The 24,721-nt window shown below is 50.8% G+C and overlaps 1 protein-coding gene across 24 annotated transcripts in view; it reads left to right on the top strand.

The window, feature by feature from the left end:
* The window catches only part of PCBP3 (poly(rC) binding protein 3), a 54,025-nt gene that overhangs the window by 5,465 nt on the left and 23,839 nt on the right, over positions 1-24,721 (top strand). For 20 of the 24 annotated variants that reach the window (XM_033065174.2, XM_033065195.1, XM_033065194.1 and 17 more), the window contains exons 3-8: positions 21,255-21,398; positions 21,676-21,699; positions 22,455-22,487; positions 23,009-23,125; positions 23,628-23,759; positions 24,024-24,152. In XM_033065174.2, the coding sequence (XP_032921065.1) occupies positions 21,330-21,398; positions 21,676-21,699; positions 22,455-22,487; positions 23,009-23,125; positions 23,628-23,759; positions 24,024-24,152 (504 nt within the window). In that variant the 5' untranslated portion in view covers positions 21,255-21,329. Of the gene's footprint in view, positions 1-3,860; positions 3,936-4,783; positions 4,973-5,104; positions 5,222-9,480; positions 9,572-21,254; positions 21,399-21,675; positions 21,700-22,454; positions 22,488-23,008; positions 23,126-23,627; positions 23,760-24,023; positions 24,153-24,721 lie in introns of those variants that run through there. The other 4 variants (XM_033065176.1, XM_033065179.2, XM_033065177.1 and 1 more) reach the window with 4 other exon arrangements.

The raw sequence follows: 24,721 nt of genomic DNA, 5'->3' as shown, positions 1-24,721 counted from the left end.
GAGCTCTCATGCCTGTCTTCATCAGCTCTCCCACCTCAGAGTTTTCTGAGTAGGGCTGACAATATCTGGTGAGACATTTGTCCCTTGCCAGCACACAGGAGGAGTTTTCCTGCCCTTAGGCAGGGGAAGAGGGGATGCAAGAAAGAAAGGAGGAGAGAATAAAAAACACATCCCAGAAGAATGAAGGGTGGCATGAAATTTGCTGACCTTCTCACTCTCCGTGGCCTCTGGAGCTGGAGGAAATTGAGTTGGAGAGGGTTGGTGCTTGTAGATAGCCCCAGGAGCAGGACCAGGCTGTGTGTCCTTGGGCTGACCTCTGGTTTGGGGTCTTTGGGGCAGAAACGCCTTTCTGAAGGACATGGGGTGGGCATAGCTGCGGGTGATGTCCATGTTGGGATCTGCTTTGACATTGACATGATGTCATTCCCATTCTTTCTGGGGATGTCTGTGTTCTGGAGAGAGTGTGTTTGGCTCTCCAGATCCCATCCTGTGGACCTGGACTAACCCACTTCAGTGGACTTAATCCTCCTCCAACCGTGAGGAAGGACCATTTCACTGTGGGTAATCCACCTCATCCCAGTGGCTGTTCCTCCGGCTTCCCACACCCACCAAGGACCTCTTAGTCTTGAACAACCCTTCATGGCTGGGGAGCATTTTGGAAGTTTCAAAATCTCACCAGATGTGATTTTCCACAGAGACACCAGCTGCCATGTCTCCCTGTGCAGGAAATGCAAAGCCTAGCTTGCTGTGACCTAAATATCTGCTTGTCCCCAAACCAGGTCCCCTGCCAGGTACCCAGAGTCCTGGTGCCTTCACTGCCCTTGGGGATGCTGTGATCTGTCTGGGTATGCTGGGTGCTGCTGGGTTTGCCCGATGAGGGAGGAGAATGTTGAATGTTGAGCTTCCCCCCCTTGCCAAACGATTTGTCCTCTAGGAGATTAGCCTTTCCCTGGCTTACAGGGGGATTTGTGGCTGCTCCATCTGCTCGAGCCCAACAGGTCAGCGAGTGCCAGGGAGGAGCAGCCTGAGCCCAGCTGCTGTTTGGAGTCGTAGGCATCCCAGGGAAAGGGCTGCATCCTTCTTTTGGGTGGTTCTGGCTATATTTGTTAGAAAGGAGCAAAAATCCCTGGAGCCAGGCAGGTGAAAGTCACGCTTGTAATGGGTTAAGACTCAAAACTGTTTGTTGATGGAGCTGGTGAAAACCATGGGGAGTAATGTCAGCGTTTTTGAGCTGCTTTTTAGGCTGGTGGAAAGGCTTGAGGATGCTCTAGGATCTCCCCTTTCAGCCAGGATAGTTGCAGGGAGATGATTTTCCTGTAAATCCACTTGGCCTTTAGGAAAGCAAGCAAGGCAGGTGGGGGGAGAATAGCATCTCCCTGTGGGATTTGGCAGAGAATGGGGGTGTTTGGTGGCTCACAAGTACTTCTAGAGCCAAGTTTTCCTGAGGAGAAAGCTGGGAAGTGATAGGGGCAATACAGGGCTCTCCCCTCTCCTGCTCCATCGCTCCTGTCTCATCACCAGTGAAGGTGGTGGTTAGGGAGGAGGCTGGAGGTAGGTGAGTTAGGGAAGAGCTTGTGACAAGTGGGCTTAGGGAGGCTGGATGTATAGAGACTGGCGGAACTATGTTTGTGGAAGTGTGGGGGCTACTGGGTGACACTGGGGGCTGGTGTGCCATCCTACTCCCGTGATGTGGAGACCATGGGACACAAGGAGCCTTTGCCTGTGCCCAGATCCCAGCCTAGAGCAGGTCTGGTGTGCTACTGGACGCAGGAATGTGCTCCCTGCCATGCTGCTGCCTTTTCCTGAGGTATGGGGCTGAATGGGACAGACCTCCCTCAGCTCCCAGAAAGCACGAGTTTCTCTTCTAAGGTGTCAGAAATCACAAGCAGGGGAGATTTGGGCAGCATAGATGAGCTGATGAGATGTCAACCCCTTGACCATCCGACTCAGCCAGCCCTGCAGAGCCCGGGGCTGACCGGTTCCAGCCCCCACCATTGTTCCCCTTCCCCTGCTGCTTGGTCAGGAACACCAATGGAGGTTGCCAGGTGTCAGCTCTGAAAATCTTTTAACTTTCCCTCTCTCCGCAAATGGACAATGTCTCTGCTCATTAGGTATCCGCCCAGGGGGCAGATGTCAGCTCTGATCATGGCTTTTCTCAGCTCATCTCTGCCCAGGCTCCGGATGGCTCCCCATTGCTCGGTTCCCCTCGCATCACCGGGCTCTGCCCATGGCGCTGCCCCCTGCCAGCCCAGCAGCACCTCCCCTCCGACCCCCACCCCGGGCTTGTTGCCTCCCCCTCCTCACGAGCAGAGTTCACAAGGATTTTTAGTTAAAAGAAAATCACAGGAACCGGTGACACAGGGGGTGTGTGTGTGTGCGCGCGTGCGCAAGGAGCTGGAATTGGTTTTCCTCGCCCAGGCGCCTGGGAGGAGAAGGCAGCTCTGAAGGCTGCCCTTTGAGGCTGATGCATCCTGACAGCGTGTTCACTGGGACACTAAAATCGTTACCTCTGTCTGCATGGAGCACCTGGGCAGGCGGATGATGGGAACACAGGTCAGGGGAGGATCCCTCTCTCCCTGCACAAGGAGCGGCGGTGCCCAGAACCTCGGAACAAAGTGGATCCCGATGGTGCAGGAGTTGCTGCATCCTCAGTGGAGGGAAGGGGACTTCCCTCCAGCACAAGGGGGGCTGGCAGCCTGGGGGGCAATGGAGGTGGAGCCATCTCACTGATACTCCTCTCTGTGGGGTGTACTATAGATCAGGGTTTGGTGGTATGGTGGGAGAACATCCCATCCTCATTCCCATCTCATCTCATTCCGTCCCATCCCATCCCATCCTATCCTGCCTCTCCCATCCACCTAATCCCATCATATCGTGTCTCCATCCCATCCCATCCCATCCCATCCCATCCCATCCCATCCCATCCCATCCCATCCCATCCCATCCCATCCCTGACCACTACACTGTGTCTTCCAAAAGACCTTGAATTTTCCGTGGAGGGTCACAGCAAAACCATAGGACCTCTCCAAGCTCTCCATGCTCTGCAGAGCTTGGACCTCCCACAGGTGCCCCACAGTTCGAAACATCCCAGGGAAGGTTCCTGATGGTCACAAACAACCAGGGACTCGCTAATGAGGGGGAGCTGAGGTCCTGAGTTTGCAGGAGAGGCAGGATGGATGTCGCAGCAGGCTTTGGTATTTTTGGGAAAAGGGAGTTGTATGGAGTAGGGGGTGTGGTATTAGGGATGGTAGGATAGGGCATCCTACTCTACTTGAACAAAAGCAGGGAGCATTCACAGCTCTGTGGGACCAGGCACAGGAGCTGCTTCCACATGGAATTACCACCAGCTCACCTGCAGACATAACAAGGAGCAGAGCTGCTGTGAGATGGAGCCATTTGTTGTTAAGAAAACTACTGACAAATTTCTTAAACTGGCTTCTTAACCTTGGACCTGGAAAATAAGTGCAAGTCTCTTCCCCCATGAATCTGTGGGGTGTGAGTTGGTGATTTGTGCCCACACTGGCCCTGGGAAGAAGGGCTGGAGTTTCCTTGCAACCCCTTGTCCATTCACCATCCTTTCTTCTTTGTCCTATCCCTGATCTCCCTTTTCATGGATATGCTGATGAGTCTGGTGCTGTGATGAGGATCTTCCCTTCTTACTGTCAATCCTGGAATCAGTGACCAGCAATTGGTACTGGTTGGAATAAAACAAATACCAAGGACTCTTCTGATTTGCCCCTGGGATTCCCTGTTCCCTGTGTTGCCCTTGGCCAGGGCAGCAGGGAGGGAGGATGCTCTGTGGATTCTAAGTGAGGGAGCTGCCTGAACTCCTCAGGGTGTTGGGATGTGCTGTCTTCCAGATCCTTCCCTGCCTCCTGCACTGCTGACCACCAGCTCCACAGGATCCCTGACCTGTCCCTGTAGGTCCTGCATTGGTGAGTCATAGCTTGGGGTTTCCATCCTTTCCAGTTTTCTAGGTTTGGCCAGAGCCCATGGGACTGGATATTACAATTGCAGCACTTACTGGGATTTACAATTTATATGGCTTGTGTAGGCTCAGTGGAGAGCAGGAAAGTCCCTCAGAGTCCATGCTAGGACCTGTGCTACCTACAGGTGACACCAGCTGGGGATGTAGCTGCTACCTTGGAGGACATGGAGAGAACTATTGACAGAAAAAAACATGAATTCAGAGGACAGCTGGTTGCTGGGAAAGGCTGTGTATGCTCCATCCTTGGAGGTTTTCAGCCCCAAAAGGACAAAGCCCTGGGCAGCCTTGGTCACCCTGGGCTGTGACCTTAGTGCTCACACCACTGCAAGCATCAGCAGGACTGAAGACTGACTTCAGGAGGTCCCATGGGCTTCCCCCTGCCACTTACATGCTCCTTCCCATGGCCGGGAAGTGCCCAGGTCACTGGGAATGAGCACAGAGGTTGCTGAGTCAGCAGGCAGAAGAAGGTTTTCCCTGTCAACGCACAAGGTGCCCCATCACACTAAGAGCAGCACCAAGTCTGAGCAAGGGGTCTGCAGCTCATCTACCCTGCTGCCCAGGGAATATTCTGGGCAGTGAGAAAGGTTTTCCTGCCCTCTGGCATTCAGCTTATTAATGGCTGAGGCCGCTCCATTGATTGTATTGACGGGTAGTGCATGCCCCAGTTAACTTACTGGGAGTAGCAGCAAAAATCCAGCTGGCACCCGGCACCCGTGGCACTGAAATGTCCTGGGTTCTTTCCACCACTGTTGGATTTCTGCAGGAAGCAGGCTTCTGGCTCCACAGCTGGGCACAACCACAGGCAGGTGACCACAGAGGAGGACTGCTGGGCTCTGGTCACCGGGGAGTCTCTGGCATCCTAGGAATCCTCTCCTCCACAGGATGATTTCCCATGGTTGTTGGATGCTGAGGATCTGCCCAAAACTGTTTGCAATGTAGCGGAAAATAGAAGTTCTGCTTGCCTACCCCAAATGCAACCTGGAGGTGATGCTCTTGATCATTCTTCCCTGATCCCCCAGCCCAGTCTGTGTCTCATTTCTCTCCGAAGTTCACATTAATTAGGTTTGGTCTTTCCTCTGTGCCGTGCCTTAACCTCTGCCATGTCCTGGTGTGCAGGCTTGTGCCGTGGACTGCTGGGCTCCCCGCCCCCCCCATGCTCAGCATGCCCTTTTCTGGTGCAGCCAGATCCTCCCAGGAATCACTCTGGAGCTCAAGGCCATCCTGTAGGGTAAGGTAAGGTCCTTTCCAAGTCATACAATCTCAGAATGGTTCGGATTGGAAGGGGCCTTCTTGTTCCACAGGGTCACCTTCCACAGGCCCTATCCAACCTGCCCTAGAGCACTCTCAGGGATGGGGCAGCCACTGCTTCTCTGGGCAGAGAAGGGTGGAGGGGTCTTTGCAGGTCCCTTCGGCTGTAAAACACCTGCAGGGAGGGTGCTGGGTCCTCTCTCCTGCATCCCTGTAGGTCTCCCATCCCTGTCTCCACCCTTGCTGCCTGCTTTCTACCACAGAGGGCATTCCATTAAAACCAGTGAAAGAACTAAGCTGGGAAGTGCAGAGACAGGGGCGGGGTGATTTCCATCAGCCACTCTACTTTTGTGACTAAAATAGATCTGGAGTGGCCCCAGGCTATCGTGCTGTCCCAGCTACTGACTGGCACGAATGGATGGCGGGGCAACATTTTCCATTAGTGGAGAGGAGGATGCGCATCTCCAAGGGAGAAGACAGCTCCATAAAGCAGAAACGTTGTAGCGACAGACTGACCCATTTCTCTTTTCTCCCATTCCTTTTCTGAGTGTCGCTTATCCCCGTTTTCTGCACAGAAAACGTTGGGAGAGACCAGCCAGAGCAAGCAGTCTGCACCTGCAACACAAGGGTGAGTTTTGGATAGGGGCATGGAGGTTTCCCAGAGGAGCTGCAGGTGACCCATTAAGGTGCAACAAGGACAGAACTTGCCAAAGTAACCTGTGAGGAGGTTTGTCCATAGTCTCTGGTGATGTGGTGGGTGCTGGTTATGTCTGGTCTGAGGTTTCTGCCATCACCTGTCCAGCAAGTGTGTTTTATTCTCTGGCTTTAGTGAATACACTTTCTTGCAATATAAGGCTAAATTTGGGTGAATGTCACAACTCATAGCTCCCATCTCCCTCTGGGAAGGTCTCTGGCATAATTTTTTTGTCTTCCCATGCTCCGTGTCCACCATCCCTTCTGTGTCCCTGCCCCTCTTCCACATCCACAGAAGGGAGAGGAACCTGGTGCCTGTCTCTGTCCAAGCCCTCCCCAAGGCTGTGTCTTGGACCTCTTGCCCTGTGGGATTCCCTCCTTGGAACTCAAGGCTGATCCTCTGTGTGTGGTATCATGATGTTTTTATAGAAAAGCTACAGCTGGGAGAGACACATGGAAGAGCACAAGGTGGGATTCTGGGCATTGTCCTGTGCAGAGCCAGGAGCTGGACGCGATGATCCTTGTGGATCCCTTCCAACTCAGGATATTCTGGGGCATGACACTGGAAAACCTGCTTCTCCGTTTCCCATCCAGGTGATGGGATGAGTGGTCACTACTGATGCTGGAAGATGGAGATTCTATGTGGTTAGCAATGTGCTTAGGTGTGAATGCTGGTTCTGGAGGTGCTGTGGAGTGGGATTTGTCCATTCCAGCAAGGTAAACAGCTGTGACATGAGGCTGCAGGGTGCTGATGGGGACGTGCCCGCCAGTGCCAAGCCATTTCCCAGTTTGACCCTTCTGCTCAATCTGAACTTGAAGGTGAACGAGTGGAGCTCACCCATCGATCCAAACTGGGCTGATGAGCACCATGCCCTGCGGAGAGCTTGGCCCCCAGTGCCACCTCCCTCTCTCCCCCTTTTGTTCCTGCCTCCCCTTCACGCCTTTCCAAAGCCATCAGTCAGAGCATAGCACCCCAGGCCACCGACCTTGCTGCAGGCCAGGGGGACAACATATAGGTCCCTGCAGAGAGCTGTCCCACTGTCTGATGGGCTTCTCCCAGCTACCACTGCCACCTCTGCACTGCTGGTAAGCCTGGCATCCGCCTGCCATCAGTTCGGGGGTGTGGGGAGGCACAGGACAAGGCCAAGGAGTTGATGCCCATCGTGCTAGGGGCCACATTTTTTGTAGGCAGTGACATTATCTGCCAAGCCATGTGCTGGTTCTCCCGATTTAAGGGCTCTGATGGCTTCATGTGGGCAAAATACAACTTGAAGCATCTCTCAATCTTCAGCTAAAATGTCCTATGAACTGGCAAAGTGTATTTTTTTTCCTATTGGGAAGCAAAACCTGATTTGAGGTTGGAAATGTAGAACTTGGCTAATACGTGAAAAGGTCGGGTTTTGGGGGGAAAGAAGATGATGCACCTTCACGTCTTCTGTGCTTTAGGCACAGATTTTTTCCCGCAGCTGAAAATAACAAACCATTTTAATCTAAGTATTGCTTGTTCTGATCTTTTAATCCAGCTTGCTTTCTATCGGCACAGCGGGCTGAAATGATTTATCCGCCTGCCTCTCTATTATATAATTATTGGGAAGATTACTGGGGAACCAGCTTTAGCTTTGCTGGGGAAGGAGGAGGGGGCTGAAAGGTGGGGCGGGGGTTTGTGGAATCACAGACCCATGGAATGCTTTGAGTTGGAAGGAACCTTAGAGATCATCTCATTCTGACCCCCTACTGTGGGCAGGGACACCTTCCACGGTCCCAGGGTGCTCAGGTTTCTTCTCTGTGGCCATCAGAAAACATGGGAGGGGCAAGCAGCGAGCTTTGGGCTGTGGCCATAGTTTGCATTTGAAAATTTTAGTGTGGAAAGTTTCTCTCCCAATGTGTATTTGTTGGAATTGAGTGCCCCATGATCTGACTGGAGCGTGACCCTCCGAGCCAGAGAGGATTTGGGTGAGATCCTGCACTTTCCTACGCTGTTTGGGGCCTTTCATGGCTGTATTTGTGGTTTTGGGAACAGTGTGGTGAGGCAGTCTTGCATCAGGAAGAATCTGGAATTAGGGGCTCTGCTCCTGTTGCTTTTTATCCCTGTGGAGAGCCGTGGAGAGGAACATCTGCAAGGAAGAAGCAGCATTTGGGACATGGTGGTGATGCCAAGAGGTGCTGGAGGTGGCCACGGCTGTTTCACCAAGCTCAACTGGTCCTCCAAGGAGCCTTAGGTGCTACCCCTGGATAAGAGGGGCTTGATCCTTTGGTTGATGGGGTGGCTGGGGACAGCTGCTCTGCAGAAATGATATCCAAGGGCGGATGCCCAAGGCAGATTTGGCTGCAGCTTTCAGGTGAACATTTCCCTAGCATGGAAAGATGGCACAGCCAAGGGTTGGCACAGCCAGGTGGAGACTTGGGTTGCCAGAAAAATGCAGCTTCCAGCTGGTGCAACCAATGGGCTTGAGCTTTGATGGACAAAATATGAGGATGTCTGAGGACTCCAAAACTTCTTTTTCCCTTCCCCAAACTGAATGTCCAGACACTGAAGGGCTGGTACCTGCCCTGGCTGCTGTGGGAAGGACAGGAGATGCTGTGGACCATGGCCGGCTGGGATGTGGTGGCTCAGAGCTGGGACAGGGGGGCTACCCTCAGCACCAGTCAAAATCAGATACTGGGAGCAGTGGCTTGGCTTTCCTTGCTCCACAGGGTCTCAGGGACTTTTTTGGGATCCCCAAAACTGCGATGCATTTTGGGCTGGGTAACTCTGTGGAAGGACACTGAAAGACCCTTTGGGCCTGGCCGTGGGCTGGTGGGAACAGGTGGTGCCCCACCCAGAGTATGCCTGGGTCCAGCTTCCCAGAAAGCTGTTCCAGCAACCTCCAGAGGAGGAAATGGTCATCTCTTGGAGCAGTTGTTTGGTGTGTCAGCCAGGAGGGCAGCAGAGGATGGGAACAGCTGAGGAGGGGTCAGGAGCAACAGTGGGGCACGAGATCATCTGGTTTGGGTGATGGAGCAGTTGTAACACATCCCCTTCCCGCAGGGAGCCGGCTGAACTCTGGGACGTGCAGGCAGGGCTTCAGCCTGGTCGTTCCCTCTGTGCTGCTACCTCTAAGATGGATGGTTTAGCACCACACTCCTGTCCCTCCCGGAGGCTCTGGTCCTGCACTGGGTGGGCAGGCACCCTATAAAACATGCCCAAATTTCCCCCTGCACATCAGCAGTGCGCCAGAGCTCATCTCATGCTGAGATCCTTTTTCCTTCATGTTGGAAGTGTTGGCTGGTTCGCCTTCATCACCTCAAGGCATCCAGATTTGCTCAGTGGCCTTTAAAAAAAAAATAAAAATAAATCAATCAATCAAAGCCCATGAAATGACAAGAACATCAGCAGTGGGTGCATCCCTCTTTCCAGCAAACCCAGGGATTTGGGAGAAAATAGGTCACGTGCCCTTCATCCCGTGCCACGTGGTGGATCTCCCAGGGCCAATGAGGTTGGGAGCCCTTCTGCGCCGAGCAGCAGAATAAGAAAAAAAAAAAATCACTGGGATTTTTTTCCCCCCCTGTAGCATTTTTCATCCTTTCCAAACGTGAAAAGTCTGGCCATCTGTGTGGATCCCCCTCCCGCCAAAGCGGCACGAAAGCGGCTCTTTGGGAAAGGTAAGGAGATTTAAAAGATTGTCATGGTGGAAGACCACCCACCACAGGCAACTTTTCTCACCAGTGTAAGTCAGGAAAGAATCCTGGAACGAGCTGATCCCGGGTTCCAGTGTAGGTTGGAAGAGCTTTGAATGCTTAGGAGCAGTTTTAAGGGAATCACTGGTGGAAGAAATTTAAGTCTGTGGCAGTGTGAGGCAGGATTATGGGAGACATCAGCATGTGAGCAACGGGATCCCCTCAAGTTAGTGGCTGCTCCCCAAGTCTCTCCTGGGTGAAATTCCCAAAATATTGTTGGGAAATTATTTTGCCAAAGATATTTTTGTTTCTGTTTTTGGAAAAAGAAAAATAAAAAATTGCCGAATGTTTTTTGCGAGTTAAATTTGACAAATCTTGCTGTGAGTTTGTTTTGCAAAATCGTTGTTGTCGAAGTGTGTGCATTAGTTTAGTTAAATTCTGTTTTACCCATGCCTGACAGCCAATGCCAAAGATTGTTTCCCTGGGTAGGGAAGTATCCATCCCTTCCTTAACCAGAACCCAGCTGTTCCTAAATTCTGTGGTTTGCAGCTCAGGCTTTGGACAGTGTCGTTTGTATGTGTGCTTGGGTGGGAATGACACAAATGGAATTGCCTCCAAGAAATGGACACTAAATTAACAGGGATGTTAATCATGTCTTAGTGTGGCGACATAATAAAATCCCCAACCCTGACTCGTGTGATTTTTATCTTCCATTATTTTGTTTTGTTTGGTTTTAAGTATTTTTTAGTTCCAGTATATTTCCACATTCTTCGTATTTTTGTTTCGAATTCCATTCTAGTTCCAGTATTTCTAAAAAAAATTTCTAATTCCATTCCACGTCCATTAATTTTTAATGCTATAAATATTCTTCTTATTTAATTCCATACTATTTCCAATAATTTTTTTTCCTTTTACCAGGGAAATTTGATTTGGAGAGAGCAATCCCTTTTATTATGATGCTCGCTTTGTTTTCTCTTTGCACTCAGATACCCATTTTCCTCAGGGTGTCAAAATTCTTCCTGATACCATTATGTTTCTGATGCATTTTCCTTGGTTTCATCATCACTTTATAAGTAGAAAAGTGAAATATTAGTGGCAAATGTTGTAGAGGATATAAAAGCTGTTGAAATCAACCCCAAATTATCATCTCCATACTAAAAAGGAAAAATATTCTCAGGAATGTTTTTCTCGTAATCCGAGTTTTCTGGGATAACGTAATTTGAATGTGAACCATCTTTAAAAATCTGATTTTATTAATTGGAAGTAATGTCCAGCTTAAAAATAAACCAGAAACAGTGCCTCAAGGATGTTGTGTTTGTTTCCATAAAATGATTGACCTTTGTTTTGACAGATGCAAGGACAGATGCTGGGCTGCATTTTGATACAGAAACTCAACCCTGAATTTAAAAAAATCAAACAAACAGGCATTCTTTCCTAATAGCTGTGGTTTTGCTCTTAATACAAAATTCCAGAATAACTCGGTAATATTTCCAAAGTCCTTAGTCCTTTCTTTTAGGGATTCATTTATATAAATATTTTTGGCATTCTCAGACACAAAAGCAAATTTTTCTTCTTGGGAAATAACTGCAGGAAATGTCCTTTTAATCTTGCTGAATTTATTCCTCCAAAGAAAAATGGTTATTTTCAGGTGGGGGCAAAAGGCTGCTACTCAAGGTGAAGGGAAGAATCTCTTCATAAGCGCCTCCGACATTATTTGAATGCCTTCAAAATGGCATTGGAGAAGCTGCGGGAATGTAGAGTGGGATGAGGGAAGAGGAATTGCTGTCGGGATGGCTGGTGGATGGAACAAATCCCTGCTCCCTTTTGGGGTGGACCAGGGGCCACGGGGAGCTGCTTGCCCCCCTCCTTGAGAGATACTCCTCTTACGGGTACCAGCCAGCCATGCTGCTTTGGTGGTCCCACGATTGCTTTTCCCAGGGGATCAATTGTTTTTTCCAGGCCCCTCTTGGAAAATGGGTGTTTGCTGAGGAGAGGGCACCTTGCCACCAGTGTGGCTCTCTGTGGTGGGGACGACACGTTTGGCACACTGGGGTGAGCTTGAACCCAGTGGTAGCTGAGCACTGGTAGCCCTGGCTCCAGGCTGTGTGCATGCTAGATTGAATAAAACTGTTTTTTGGAGAGCAGGGGATGATCCCCAAACCCACAGGGTAGCACCTCTGCCCTCAAGCCCCCCAGCCCTGCAGCACAAGGGTGGGTCACAGTCCCCATGAGGTGAGTCTGCTGGTTCTCTGCAGCTGCTTTATGGCTAGCTGAGCTGGAAGGGAAATTTGAAAGCTTCCCCAGTCAGTGAGGGCTGTCTCCATCCACAGAGCTCTTTCCCAGCTTACCACTGAATGCGTCCATCCCGGTACTTTGATTGCACACACACACACAGCTCTGGTTTGATTAATTTATTTAATTTGTGGGTTACTAAGTGAGCTGGCAGTGGGCAGTGGGTGCACCCTGCTGCCACTAAGCCCCCTCCACTCCATGGATGCAGCTTTGGAGCTGGATACCATCCATGGCAGAGGCAGGGGTATCGGTGGCACATCCCCCATGGATTTTGATGGAAATCCAGGAGGGTCTCTCCTGGGAGAGATGCAACCAGTGGGATGGCTGTGCTCTCAGTGCCAGGTCTGGGGACAGGGACAGTTGTGACCCCATCTCCAGCAGCCCCAATTCCTGGCAGAGCCAGTTCCCCCATTCCCTGACTGGGTTTTGGCTCAGCATTGAGACCCGAGGTTACAGAGGACCTACCACAGGGAGACGGGGAGAGGAGAGGCAGCTCTCCTTGATTGTAATCAGGGTTGAGGTTTAGCTGAAGTGAAAACAGATCGGGAGTGACAGTTTTGGAGCCTGCTGTCAGGGTCGGAGCACAGCGCACTGGCGATCCCCCCCGGATGCCAAGGGCCCCGTCCTCCTTCTCACCAGCCAGAGCAGGGAGAGCCAGCATGGCATGGCACGGCATGGCATGGGTCTGGCACAGCCACCATGCAGCCCTGTCACACAGCACCCTGAAACCCCTTCTTCAAGCTGGGGACACGGCCCTGCGGTGACCATCAGGGTGGGATCCCCCTCCCGCCTCCTCCGGCCCCACACCAGCAAAGGAGGGATGGGGTCAGTCTGCATCCCGACCGATCCCCTCGGGGGGCCAGACTTCTTCTCCTGGGCAGGCAGAGACAAGAGTCTCCCTTCCCATGTCTCTGAACAGTCTCCCACTCCCAAAGAGCATCTACAGCCACGGTGAAAGTCAGGGATTTGGGACTGTGGACAAAGAGCACTGGATCCAACTGGGATTGATGGGACCGGGCTGATTGTGACTCCCCCTGTCACCCTTGCTTGATCCCCAGGTGTTTTCAGTTCTGCATCTCATCTGTCCCTTACATTCCCAGCATGGCAACCGGGGGGAGTGGGAAGACTGTTCCCCCATCCCTAGATCGGGAGGGGCCAGGACCTGCCCCAGGTGCTTTGAGAAGTTGGGTGGCATTCATGAGAGCAGTCCCAACCCCCCATGTTTCTGTCCAGCAACACCTGGACAGATCCCTCAGGGCAGCCCATGTGCTCTAAAACTCGTGCCTGTTTCCAGGGATTAGAGAAATGGAGATGGGATGAGATGAAGCAATAGATTGCTTCGCTCTCAGGATGAAGGGATTTGTGGACTGCCCCCAGATCAGTGGATTGAAAATGGAGGGAAGTAGATTGAAAATGGAGGAAATTATGGGGATGATGCTGCCTGTGGGATTATAACCAGGGCAGCCAGCAGGCTCTGGAGGAGGAGGGGAATGAGGGGTGTCATGGAATGGTTGCTGCTGGGCACTGTAGAGAGATGCTCCTGATTGCATACTCATCTGTTTTGGGGGAAGGCCTGGAAGGTGTGAGCTGTCTGCTTTCCAGGTCCATGGAGGAGTTCTCCTCTCAGCTGTCCCCCAGCTGCAAGGATGTTGGGAATGTGCCTGGAGCTTTTTGCAGTGCTGTGCCTCTCATTTCCAGAATGCTGGAGAACAAACTGTTTGTCTCTGGAGGTCCACACACTTCCCTGTGGTCTCTCCTTCTTTGCGAGCATCCAGCATGAGTCTGTGGCCATGGGTATCCTTTTTGGGGCATCCTTTTGGTTCCCCTGAAAAATAGCATCTAAAATCTGCACTTAGGGGGCTGATACTTGACTGGCTCATCCCTTGGGGTGTGTTTGCAACTGCACTGGCTCCTTTGGGGCAAGATATGGGTCCTTTGGGGCTGATGCACTACCCTGGTAGGGTATCCCTGGGGTATCTGTGGAGGCATCTTCTGCTACAAGGTGGCACCTCCTGGCTTCCATTCCTTGGCCTTTGGCTGGGAGTAAAAAACCCTGATCTGGGTGCATTTGGCTTGGTATAAAGGTCGTAAGTGTGGTTGTTTAACAGAGATGAGCTTTATTTGTCAATACGTGAATGTCTGGAAGATTTAAAGAAGGATGTCTGGCTGTGGAGAAGCTCTTTGCCTGACTTTCTTCAGTAGAGGTTAAGCCCCTTGCTCAAGGCCCTGTGTCCCTCTGCCCCCCGTGTGCTGTAGAGCCTTGGTCCCTCCAACCCTTCCCCATGGGACCGTGTTTGTTGGCCCCAGCAGTCTGGAGTTGCTCTCTGCTGCCTGGATCTCCTTTGAAGAGCCACTTCACCATTCCTGGTTTCCTTCTGCTGATCTTCAAGTCAGACGGGGAGCAATTCATCTGTGTGCACGTCATTGCACACATTAAGTTCAGTATTTTGCCTTGAAAAATTCTGTCTTTATTTTCTTCACATCGCCAAGCTTCTTTTGGCTTCTCACTCTGCTTGCCAAGAGCTTCTTCCACCTGGGTCATCACCTGGTATTTTAACAGGAGGGTCCCTGATCAATGTTTTGGGGGGTTTTGGAGCATTTCCCAGCCATTTTCCAGTGGTTTCAGCCACCCCACCTCCCTTCACAGCCCACACCTCCTCTGCTCTCTAGCAGGCTCAGTCTGGCCACCCACTGCAGCACTGCTTGTGGTGCTTCCCGAATCCCCCTGGCACAGTCAGGGATGCAGGCATGGAGTGAGGCACTGAAACAATCGCTTTCCGGGTCTCTGCAGTGCCAGGCGATGACGTTGGAGCCTTAGGCTTCTTTCCCCTGGCTTGAATCAGCAGAATTCTGCCCCAATCCGCAGTGCTGAGCCCTGCAGGAGGGTCCAGGCTTGGCGGGGGCCGTGTGGGGCTGCTGGCTCTGCCTCTCTCAGCCCACTGGGGCACCTGGCACCAGCCAAGACCCAGCCAATGCTTACTCCTCACTGGATCATCAGCAGCTCCAAGGAGTGCTCCCAACCTCTCCAAAACAATGGCTTGGGTGTAGAGGGGCAGCTGGTATTTCAGGAAAAAAAACTGTAATGGATTATTTTTATCTATCATTTAATCTGCTGGCAGACCAAAGGAGGAAGATTTTGTGTTCCTTACTCAGGAAATGTTATTTCCTTGGTACTCAGGGTCTTGTGAAAGGCTCACAGACATCTGATGGTGCTTCTAGTCACTAAGTCATGGTGGACCCAGCTGCAAAGAGCATTGGCTTTCATCACCTCATAGGGGGAAGTTTCTGATGCATTTACGCAGTGTGGCATTCACTGAAAATACTGTTTTCATTGGCAAGTTGTTCCAGAAGTAACTAACAGAGTGATTTGGAAGTGGTTGAATTATAGCATGATGTTCCCATCCCCTCCCTGCTCACCCTAATCTTCCAAAATCAGAACAAATTATATGAGGACCCATTATTCTTCTAATAACTCTTGATAATTCTAAATAACCTCGTTGAGGTGGTGGTTAAACAGGTTCAAGCCACTGGTTTTGCTCAGAGTCCCACAATCAAAAAGCCCTGAAACCAGCCCAAACAAAGTTTTCTGGCTTTCCTAAGGACATCCAATATCCTGCTGCTACTACATTGCATTTCCCTCACTCATCTGTGTCTGACCTCTGCTGCAACACTGCAGCAGCTCGTGTGAGTGAATGGGAATTCTGCATTCTGCAGATCTCTGCAGATACATCTGTCGGGTACCTGAATTTCCTCTAAACCTGTCATCCTGCTGTCCTGTTGAGGGGGGGAAAATGATGTTCCAGACCATCATCCTGGGGAGGTTGGCAGGGAAAAGCTGCAGATTCATCCACTGGTCTTCACACAAAATATTGTGATGATGGCACTGCTGTCTCAATGAAACAAGTCGTTCTCCTGGGCTGAGCTTCCTTTGGTGGAGGCTAATGCCTGATCCCATAAGTAGGGTTCACCAGGTAGAGGAGAAAACCAGGAAATTAGCTGGAAATTCCCGGAGGGGAGGGCAGGTGCTTGACTGGGATGTGGCTGAGCCCGCTGCAGTGTGACTGTGCTGGAGCTCTGCGTCATTGTATCAGCACAGACATTCAGAATAAGAGGAAATGGCCTCAGGATCTACCACAGGAGGTTTAGATTGGATATTACGGAAAACTTCTTCATGGAAATGGCAGTCAGGCACTGGCACAGGCTGTCCAGGCAGTGGTGGAGTCCCCATCCTTGAAACAGTTAAAAAGGCATGTGAATGTGGCACTTGGGGACAGGATTTAGTGATGGACTGTGACAGTGCTGGGGAAACAATTGGACCGGGTGATTGTAATGGTCTTTTCCAAGCTAAATGACTCTGTGAAGTTGTGATCTCAGCTGGAGGGAAGCAGGGAAATGGGAGGAGGTGACTGAGAAAGGAGCCTCCAGAGATGCCTGCTGTGAGGGCCAGAGCAGGACATTTGTCTCCTGTGCTTCTTGGAATGATCACACGCAGGGGAGAGGCAGGAATATCCTGCTGGCTGACATACTAGGAGGGCACAGGGCATCTTTTTTTGGTTAGAGATACCTAAAACATTTCCACTGAAGCTGGAGAGTAGAGAGGAGGAAAGGTCAACCAAAATTACTGCAGCTGTGGGAAATGGCAGCAGCTGGAATTGCAGCTTTGTTCCCAAATGGCATTTGGTGTCACTCATGTAGGTGGTGCTACTGCCCTCCCACAACTTCATCTCCCAACAACCAAAGCTTGCCGGTGGCTGATGCATTTCCATGTAGTTTAAGGTAATGCTTGGCTTTGGGTTTCTTGCTTTTACCGCCTTCAGCCCCGTCTTGACCTGACCAGACTGCACCGTCGTCATAATCCTGAGCTGACTGCGTTTCCGAGCTTCCCAGCTGCTGAAACACCACGCTGGAAATCACCAGATTAGGCCTTAATGGCAGGATCAAGTCAGTGGGAGATGAGTGGGGAGAAAGCTCCTGCTTATGCAGGTGGACAAGCAGCCCTCCTCAACAAAATGGGCTAGAAAGCCTAAAATGTCCGGAAAACATCCTCTTTCCTGACCTCTCTGGCTTTTCTCTGCTTTTAACACATCCATTGTTTCCAAGGGTCAGAAAACCCTTGAAACTTCATAAAACTCTGAGTTTTGTGAAGATGATATGGAGAGGCCAGAGCTGTTAAAAAATTTCCTCCCTCGCAGGGGAAAATGCTGTCTTGAGTGGTGGGCATTCTATCCCAGATGTTAATTCTCAGCATGAAATTCTGCCACCCCCATTAGCAATCCTGGCTGTGGGATGTCACAGTGTGCTGGAGGATGCCGAAGGTTTCTGGCTGTCTTTAACACCTATGCTGGTGGGGCTCCTGAAACACCTGAGAGCCTGGGAAGTGTGGTGGATGTTTTCCGGGGTGGCATTACCACTGAGCAATGGAGATGCTCCAGGGTGGGGTTTTGGGAAGGTAGCACAGCAGGAATTGCACAGACCAGGGCACTGCCCACCCTGCTCTTTACCTGCACAGGTCATCAAGGGCTCCTGGTCAGCAGGGCTCTGAGCTGTTGGATTTTATAAGCCTGCACTGACTCGGAGAAACTGGGAATCCCTGGAAGTGTCTAAGACCAAGGTTGGACACAGGGGCTTGGAGCAACCTGAGAGAGTGGAAGGTGTCCCTGCCCGTGGCCGGGGAGTGGAAGGAGATGAGTATTAAGATCCTTTCCAACCCAAACCATTTTGTGGTTCTGTTGATACGCCTACAAGAAAGTGAGATTTTTCTGGAGGCCCTGTGATGGGTGGTGGGGGTGATGGAGACTTTCTCCTTTTCATTTTCTTGGTGGTGCCTGTGAACTTTCCACCCAAACCTTTCAGGGAGGGGGTGAGTTATGCCGCTGGGGCATCTTGCACAAAGTTGTTCTCTGCGTTTATTTTTGGTCAGCTTGAACAAAATGTTGCTATATCCCCCCAAAATAACTCTGTTAAGCAAAGGCTTTCTCACATGGGTCTCATGCGCTCCCAGCAAGCCCTAGGAATGCATGGCAGGAGGAAGAGGAGAACAAGGGCTGGCTTCAGCATGCACAGAGCTAGCCCCTGCAGGGATTTGGTCTCTGCTCGAGTTCAGCTGAGCCCCCTGCCATCAGGGATAGCACCCCCGATATGATATCATAGGCATGATTCCCTGGATCCCAGCATCTGCTTTTCCAGCTCCTGTGTGGAAGTTATGCTGGAGACCAGCATCCAGCCCAGAGCTCCATTTCCTCCTCCTGTTCTCCTTCATGTGCCTCCTCCTGTATGGGACTTGATCGTGTTACTAAATTAATTCAAAACACAGTGCTCAGATTTCCCCTAATTGGAGGGGAGTTGTTTGAATTTTAGGGATGTGTTGGTATTTGTGAGGTATCAGCAAGCATTAACACAAGAGCGCCGGCTGAGGCAATTGCTCCAACCTCTAAAAAATGGGAAAAGAGAAAAATTGGAATGCATATGTTTGTATTTGGGGAAGAGGAGTCTTCCTGCTATTCTGGGCCTTCATTTTCCTTCCTATTCCTTGATCATTGATTCCTGAGTTGCTTTTTTCAGACATAGGGGTTTCCTGATAGATTAAGAAAATTTCATGGAATTTAATATATTTGAACCAAGGAAGAACCAGATTGCTCTGAGAATTGATGATGTCTCCTCCAGGCACTCTTGCAAAGGCAGCTGCCATTAACAGCACTATTTATGGTGGAATGGGATCATCCTTTGAAAGGGCATTGTCCAGCTTTGGGGCAGATCTCTCCTTGGTGTGGTGCAAGAACTTTTGACTGCTCCCCATACATGGAAGGAGGATGCTCCAGTCCTCCACCTGTGGTTGCCCAGGTGTGACACTTGGCAGAGCCTGGATTGGCTAGCTGTGCAGCTTTCCCTTTGGGGGCCAAGCTTGTCACTTCTGTCTCCCCATGTCTTTGACCTCTGTGGGGCTGCACCTGCTTCACATTGGGCTGGAGCTGGGCTCTGTATCTCCTCTGTCCATTGTGCTGGATGTAATGGTGTCCTTGGGGCTTTAAGTGGGTGGACAAAGGAGGCATTTCAAAGCTGTGGTGAACAAGGCAGAACACAGTGGTGAAGAGGAAGGGGCCAAGATGGTCTCTCTCCAGGCAGGGAATGCTCTGAAATGCTCAAAATGGTGTTGTGGGGGATAATTTTTTCCCAGTCCTTTGTCCAGGAAGAATGAGGGCTGCTGGGGTAGGCCTGTGCCCAGAGTAAATGCTTTGGCTCTATTGTTGCCATGCCTTCCATTGAGTTCATGAGCCCCCTATAAAACACTTACCTTTCACTAGTATGATTAAGAAAAGGCCAATGTAGCTTTCCCGCTCACTGGAGCATGAAGCGTGTTTAATTTAATAATGCTGATAAATCTTAAAGCCAGGAGCATTTGGCTAACACATGACCCACTTTTTCTATCAATTGGAAGCATTTACATAACGGCCAAATGCAGGGTTCCTCCTGTGAGGGATGTGAAGCTGGGGATGGCGAACACCCTCCCTGTCACAGGAACAGGGCAAATGGTTTTAGACTGAAAGAGAGGAGGATTAAATGAGACTTTAGGAAGAAATTCTTCCCTGTGAAGGTGGGCAGGCCCTGGCACAGGGTGCCCAGAGAAGCTGTGACTGTCCCTGGATCCCTGGAAGTGTCCAAGGCCAAGTTGGACACTGGGGCTTGGAGCAACCTGGGCTAGTGGAAGGTGTCCCTGCCCGTGGCAGGGGTAGAATGGGATATCTTAAGTTCCCTTCCAACACAAACTATTCCATGATTCTGTGATGACTTCAGTACAGGAGTTAGTCTCCTGGCACATTGTGAGCACTGGAAATGCTGGCCTCCACCCATCAGCTTATTGACCCTTTCTGGCACTGCCTTCCATGCACAGGAGTCAGCTTGGCGTTAACCTACACAGCCAGTTATTATTTTCCTTCACTGTTCATCTTACAGTGGGCTCAGTCTTGAAAATTCCTGATCTTGCCTGTTCTGTTACAGTCTCTCAGCCCATTCCTGTTACTTGAGTCTCCAATGTTGTCACCTTTATCCATAGAAATATTCTCCTTCTCCCCACCTTTGAAAGCACTTTTTGGCTTGACATTGAACCAGAGAATAACAGTGTGGTTTGGGTTGGAAGGGACCTTAAAGCTTCTTTCATTTCACCCCCTGCCATGGGTAGGGACACCTTCTACTACCCCAGGTTGCTCCAAGCCCAGTCCAGCCTGGCGTTGGATACTCTTGGGGATGGGGAGTCCACAACCTCTCTGGGAGACCTGTGCCAGTGAACCTGTTTTGGTGTTCAGCACGTTTCATTTCTTACCCTTCTTGTGAGGATTCCATCCTTTTCTTTCATTTGTAGCATGCAGCAGCAGCCTCAAGCCTCGCATTTGTACTTAGGTCATGAGCAGCCTGATTCCCAGTGAGTCAGTGTCCTTTAGCTTTAGGGAATTCTATCTCCCTGCAAACCACGTGGGTTTATACATTTTGGGTTTCATAATAACCTCTGGAAAGAGGTTTTGCATCAAACCCATCTCCCAGCCATGGTCTGTGCATTGCTGCTGTTTATCCATCCCGACTTGCATTAAAGCAGTACTTGAGAACTTGTTTATCTGCCACTTTTTTTTGCTCATTTAAGTCCCTGTCTGAGCAAAGGGAAATGCCAGATGCTTGTGAGCAGGATGAAAAATCTCCCATCTGATACAGACTGAGGGATTAAATAGCACGAGGGAGAATCGCTCCGTATCTCTCAGCATTGCACGTAGAAGGATGCTGGCACCTCCCTCTGGGATGGGACTGCTCTTCCCACGCAATGGGCAGGGACATTTCATATGCCATGTCTTCATGCAGAGGTTCTCCTAAGGAGGCATCAGGAATGAAAAATGAAGGATTTGTTGCCATTCTGTGTGTTTTATTTCTTTCCCCATCCCTTGCCTTCAAAACATCAGTGGCCCCTCTAGAAGGCAGAGGAGAAAAGAGAAAGAATGGAAAAGGAAAACAGCATGGTTTCGTTAGATATGTGTGACATGAATGGCTGAAAGTGGCGTGGTCCACAATCTGCCCAGCTGGGGAGCTCTCAGGTCAGGATGTGTGGCAACCAGGATGCCAGTTCTGTCCTTCCCATTCAGTGCTCCTGGGGTCAGATAGACAATTCCTGGCCACTGGAAAAGGGCCTTGTGGCTTTCTTTATGCTGGAAATGGTGGACTTTGCTTTGCACGATAGGTGCTGTGGGTCTTTTAAAACTCCACTGCAGCCACTGGGCCTTGGCCGGGCTGTTGATCTGCTGCCCTGATCCAGAGTTGTTTTTTAGCTGCTCTGTGGGATCTGTCCCACCCCGAGGTGCCTGTTCTGAGAGCAAGCCTTCCCTGCTGTGTCCCCCAGGTGATCCAGCCAAGGTGCTGCCTGTGCCGGGGCTGCTCTCCCAGCTAACACGCGTCTCCTGGCCCCTGGTAGGAAATGGAGTCCAAGGTCTCTGAAGGCGGCCTCAACGTCACCCTCACCATCCGGCTGCTGATGCACGGCAAGGTAAGGAGCTCCCACAGCAGGGGTGTCCTCACAGGTCCCTCTTCCACCTGCCCAGCCCCACACATAGCTCTGTCCAGCTGTGCAAGCCCCAGAAATAGCTAGCTGCTGGTAGGGAGGGTGGCATGGTGCTCCTGCTGCCTCTCATTCCTGACCCTCAACCCTGTCCCTCTGCTTGGGACAGTGTCCAGCAGGTCTTTCCTTCCTTATGGGGCTGGGCTGGATTCTCATCATGTTTTCTAATGACAGTTCCTCTGTTTTTGGCTTTTTCTCTGTGTAGGAAGTTGGAAGCATCATTGGGAAGGTAAGGATGCCTTTTAATGTACGTTTGATGCTGTTCCTGCACCTGTGGCATGGTAGATGCCGTAGTTGCCTCTTCCCTGTGATGCCCTGAAAAGTGTGGGGTGCCTGAGCTAGTTGCTGCATTTGTGAGCAAGAAATTAGGAGACACCCACAGAGGGGTCAAAGATCACTCCCCTAAAAACCCCAGCAAGCATCAAACCATTCCCAGCTGCTTCACTGTGGATAGCTGGGAGTTTACAGTCATGTTGCTCTGGTGTTTTCATTAAATAACTTCTTTAAGAGATATTAAAAATGTCTCACAGATACATTTAAATTATATTTTAAGTAATTATATAGCCCCTGTCTCTGCTGCCGTAGGACTCCATTTACCTTGTGCAGAAGAGCTTCCTGAGGTACTCTGGTGTTTCCACAGTGGTTTGGAAAGTCATGGCTATAGAGGATTAGGGATTTTTTTGGTAGTTTTAAAAGAAAGACTTATGGCGTCGAAGATTTGCAGCATGAACATGTTTTCCCTGTAGGCTTGTGCCTTATTTTTCCATCAGCATGTCCAACTCTGAGAAGATTCATAGCGGTGAATTTGTATGTATGTATATATATATATATGATTATTTACATGCTCAGCTCTTCAGGCATCACAGTTCCCATGTTTTTGGCTATACATTGCCATTTATTAGGGAGATGCGTTTTTGGTAGGATTGTTTTAAAGGTAGAAGTCTTGAATTTTCAGTAATGAATTGGTTTTCCCTCTTGTTTCAGAAAGGAGAAACTGTGAAGAAGATGCGTGAGGAGGTGAGCAGCCTGCTCTGTGGATGATTTATAGGAGGGAGTGCAGAGTGGCCAGAGCTGCACATTGCTCTGTGTGATATGTGCAGTAATTCCCAGGGTCAGGACAAGCAAGCTAGCTGTCCCCAGAGCTCTTTGGACCAGTTTTCTCCCTTCACACTCAAACTCCTATCACGTTTTCCAGAGTATTTAATGAATCTAAGTCAGTTGTAAGATGCTTTGAGTTTGTCCAGGGTCTTTGTGCTTGCAGCTCCTGGGGAGCCATCAGGGCAGCAAGCAAAACTCTTTGCAGGCAGTGATCCCATTGAGCAGGTTTTGCCTTGATCCCATGGGTTTGCTTTGCAGTAAAACATTGGAAACCCTTTCTGAGGGTTGGGATAAGGTCAGGCTGAAATCACTGCAGAGGAGGGATGAGAGTTTGGACGGTTAGATGGAATGCTGTGAGGCTGGCACAGGTATCAGGCTGAGAGAGGACCTGACCTGATTGCTTGGCTGTGGCTATTACAGGATTCCTCTTCTCTTTCCAGAGCGGGGCAAGGATCAACATCTCGGAGGGGAACTGCCCTGAGCGGATTGTGACCATCACTGGCCCCACTGATGCCATCTTCAAGGCTTTTGCCATGATCGCCTACAAATTTGAGGAGGTGAGAAATGTGAGCCAGCCCATGGCTGGGGACAGCAGTGCCTGGTTGGATTTGCCTAACTGGGACATGGCCTCAGCACAGAACCTTTCATACGTCTCTAAGTAGGGTGGATCTGGAACACAAGTCTCACAGGGAGCAGCTAAGGGAGCTGAGGGACTCAGTCTGGAGAAAAGGAGACTCAGGGGTCCTTTTCACTCTCTCCAACTGCTTGGAAGGAGAGTGTAGCCATTTAGAGATTGGTCTCTTCTCCCAGGTAGCAAGTGACAGGATCAGAGGAAATGACCTCAGGTTTGGGTTGGATTTTAGGGAAAATTTCTTCACTGGGAGGTTGGTCAGGCCTTGGAATAGGCTGTCCAGGGCAGTGGGGGTCACCATCCCTGAAGTGTTCAAGAGAGAATACTTTAGTCACCCGACCACAGCGTATGTGGGTGTGGCACCTGGGCACTGGTTGTGGCTCTTGTGAGGAGCCAAGAGCTGATGTGCTCCCCTTTTCCTTCCCAAGGACATAACCAACTCCATGAGCAACAGCACCGCTACCAGCAAACCTCCGGTGACACTGCGGCTGGTGGTGCCGGCTAGTCAGTGCGGCTCCCTCATCGGCAAGGGGGGCTCCAAGATCAAGGAAATCCGAGAGGTGAGACAGATTTCCATTTCATTATTGCACCTCGGTGCAGTTCCTCAGAGCTGAGCCGTAGCCAGGGGGGAGCTTCCTTGGAAAAGGGGATACCTGTGCTGCACCGTGCATCATGTTCCCGGAGCGGTCTGGCTGATGCTGTGGGAGCAGCATCCCCCAGGATGCCACGTGCTGGGCCCTCAGGAGGCGCACAGCATTGAAACTGCAACTGGGTGAAGGCGTTCAGCTATGGGATTTCTCCTTCCTCTCTCTTTGTGTCTCCAGTCCACAGGTGCTCAGGTCCAAGTGGCGGGGGACATGCTGCCCAACTCCACGGAGCGGGCGGTGACAATCTCGGGGACACCCGACGCAATTATCCAGTGTGTCAAACAGATCTGTGTGGTGATGCTGGAGGTACAGTCTGTAACAAAGGGGATAAACTGCATATGGAAAAAAATCCCAGGTGGCCCCATCAGAGTGCTGGGAGCTGTGGAGTGTGTCTCATTCTCTTCACCACGCGTTGTTGGACCACTCTCATTTCCTGGTGCTCCGCTGGAAACACACCTCATGTCTTTTCCCCACCATTGTCCGTAGTTTCTAGAGTCCCACCCTGGAAGCCTGTCCGGTTGGGTGCCCTGAAGGAGGCGATTTGTGTCAGAGCAGAGGGTGGCTTTAGGGCAGAGGGGTGCCAGCAAGCTGGAACAGCCTGGCCTGGTGTCCTAGCAGCACCCAGGTGCCATGGGAAGGAGATGGGGGCTGCAGCCACTGCTCCAAACTCCTGGTTTCTGACTCACAAGGACCACAGTCAGGAGGAGGAGGAGAAGGCCAGAGTATCCCCTGCACTGGGGAAGGTGCAACTGGGAGCACAAAGTTGTGTTCCAGTGAAGCACAGTGGGAATGGTAGTGAAGAAGTCTGGTGGAGAACAGGGACAATAGGGCACATGGATATATATCCAAGGTGCCATTTTCTGGGATAAATGCTG

Source organism: Catharus ustulatus, chromosome 7 (assembly GCF_009819885.2).
Source record: "Catharus ustulatus isolate bCatUst1 chromosome 7, bCatUst1.pri.v2, whole genome shotgun sequence".
NCBI lineage: Eukaryota > Metazoa > Chordata > Aves > Passeriformes > Turdidae > Catharus > Catharus ustulatus.
Note: the sequence above shows the minus strand (reverse complement) of the source record. Positions and strands in the feature narration are given on the sequence as shown.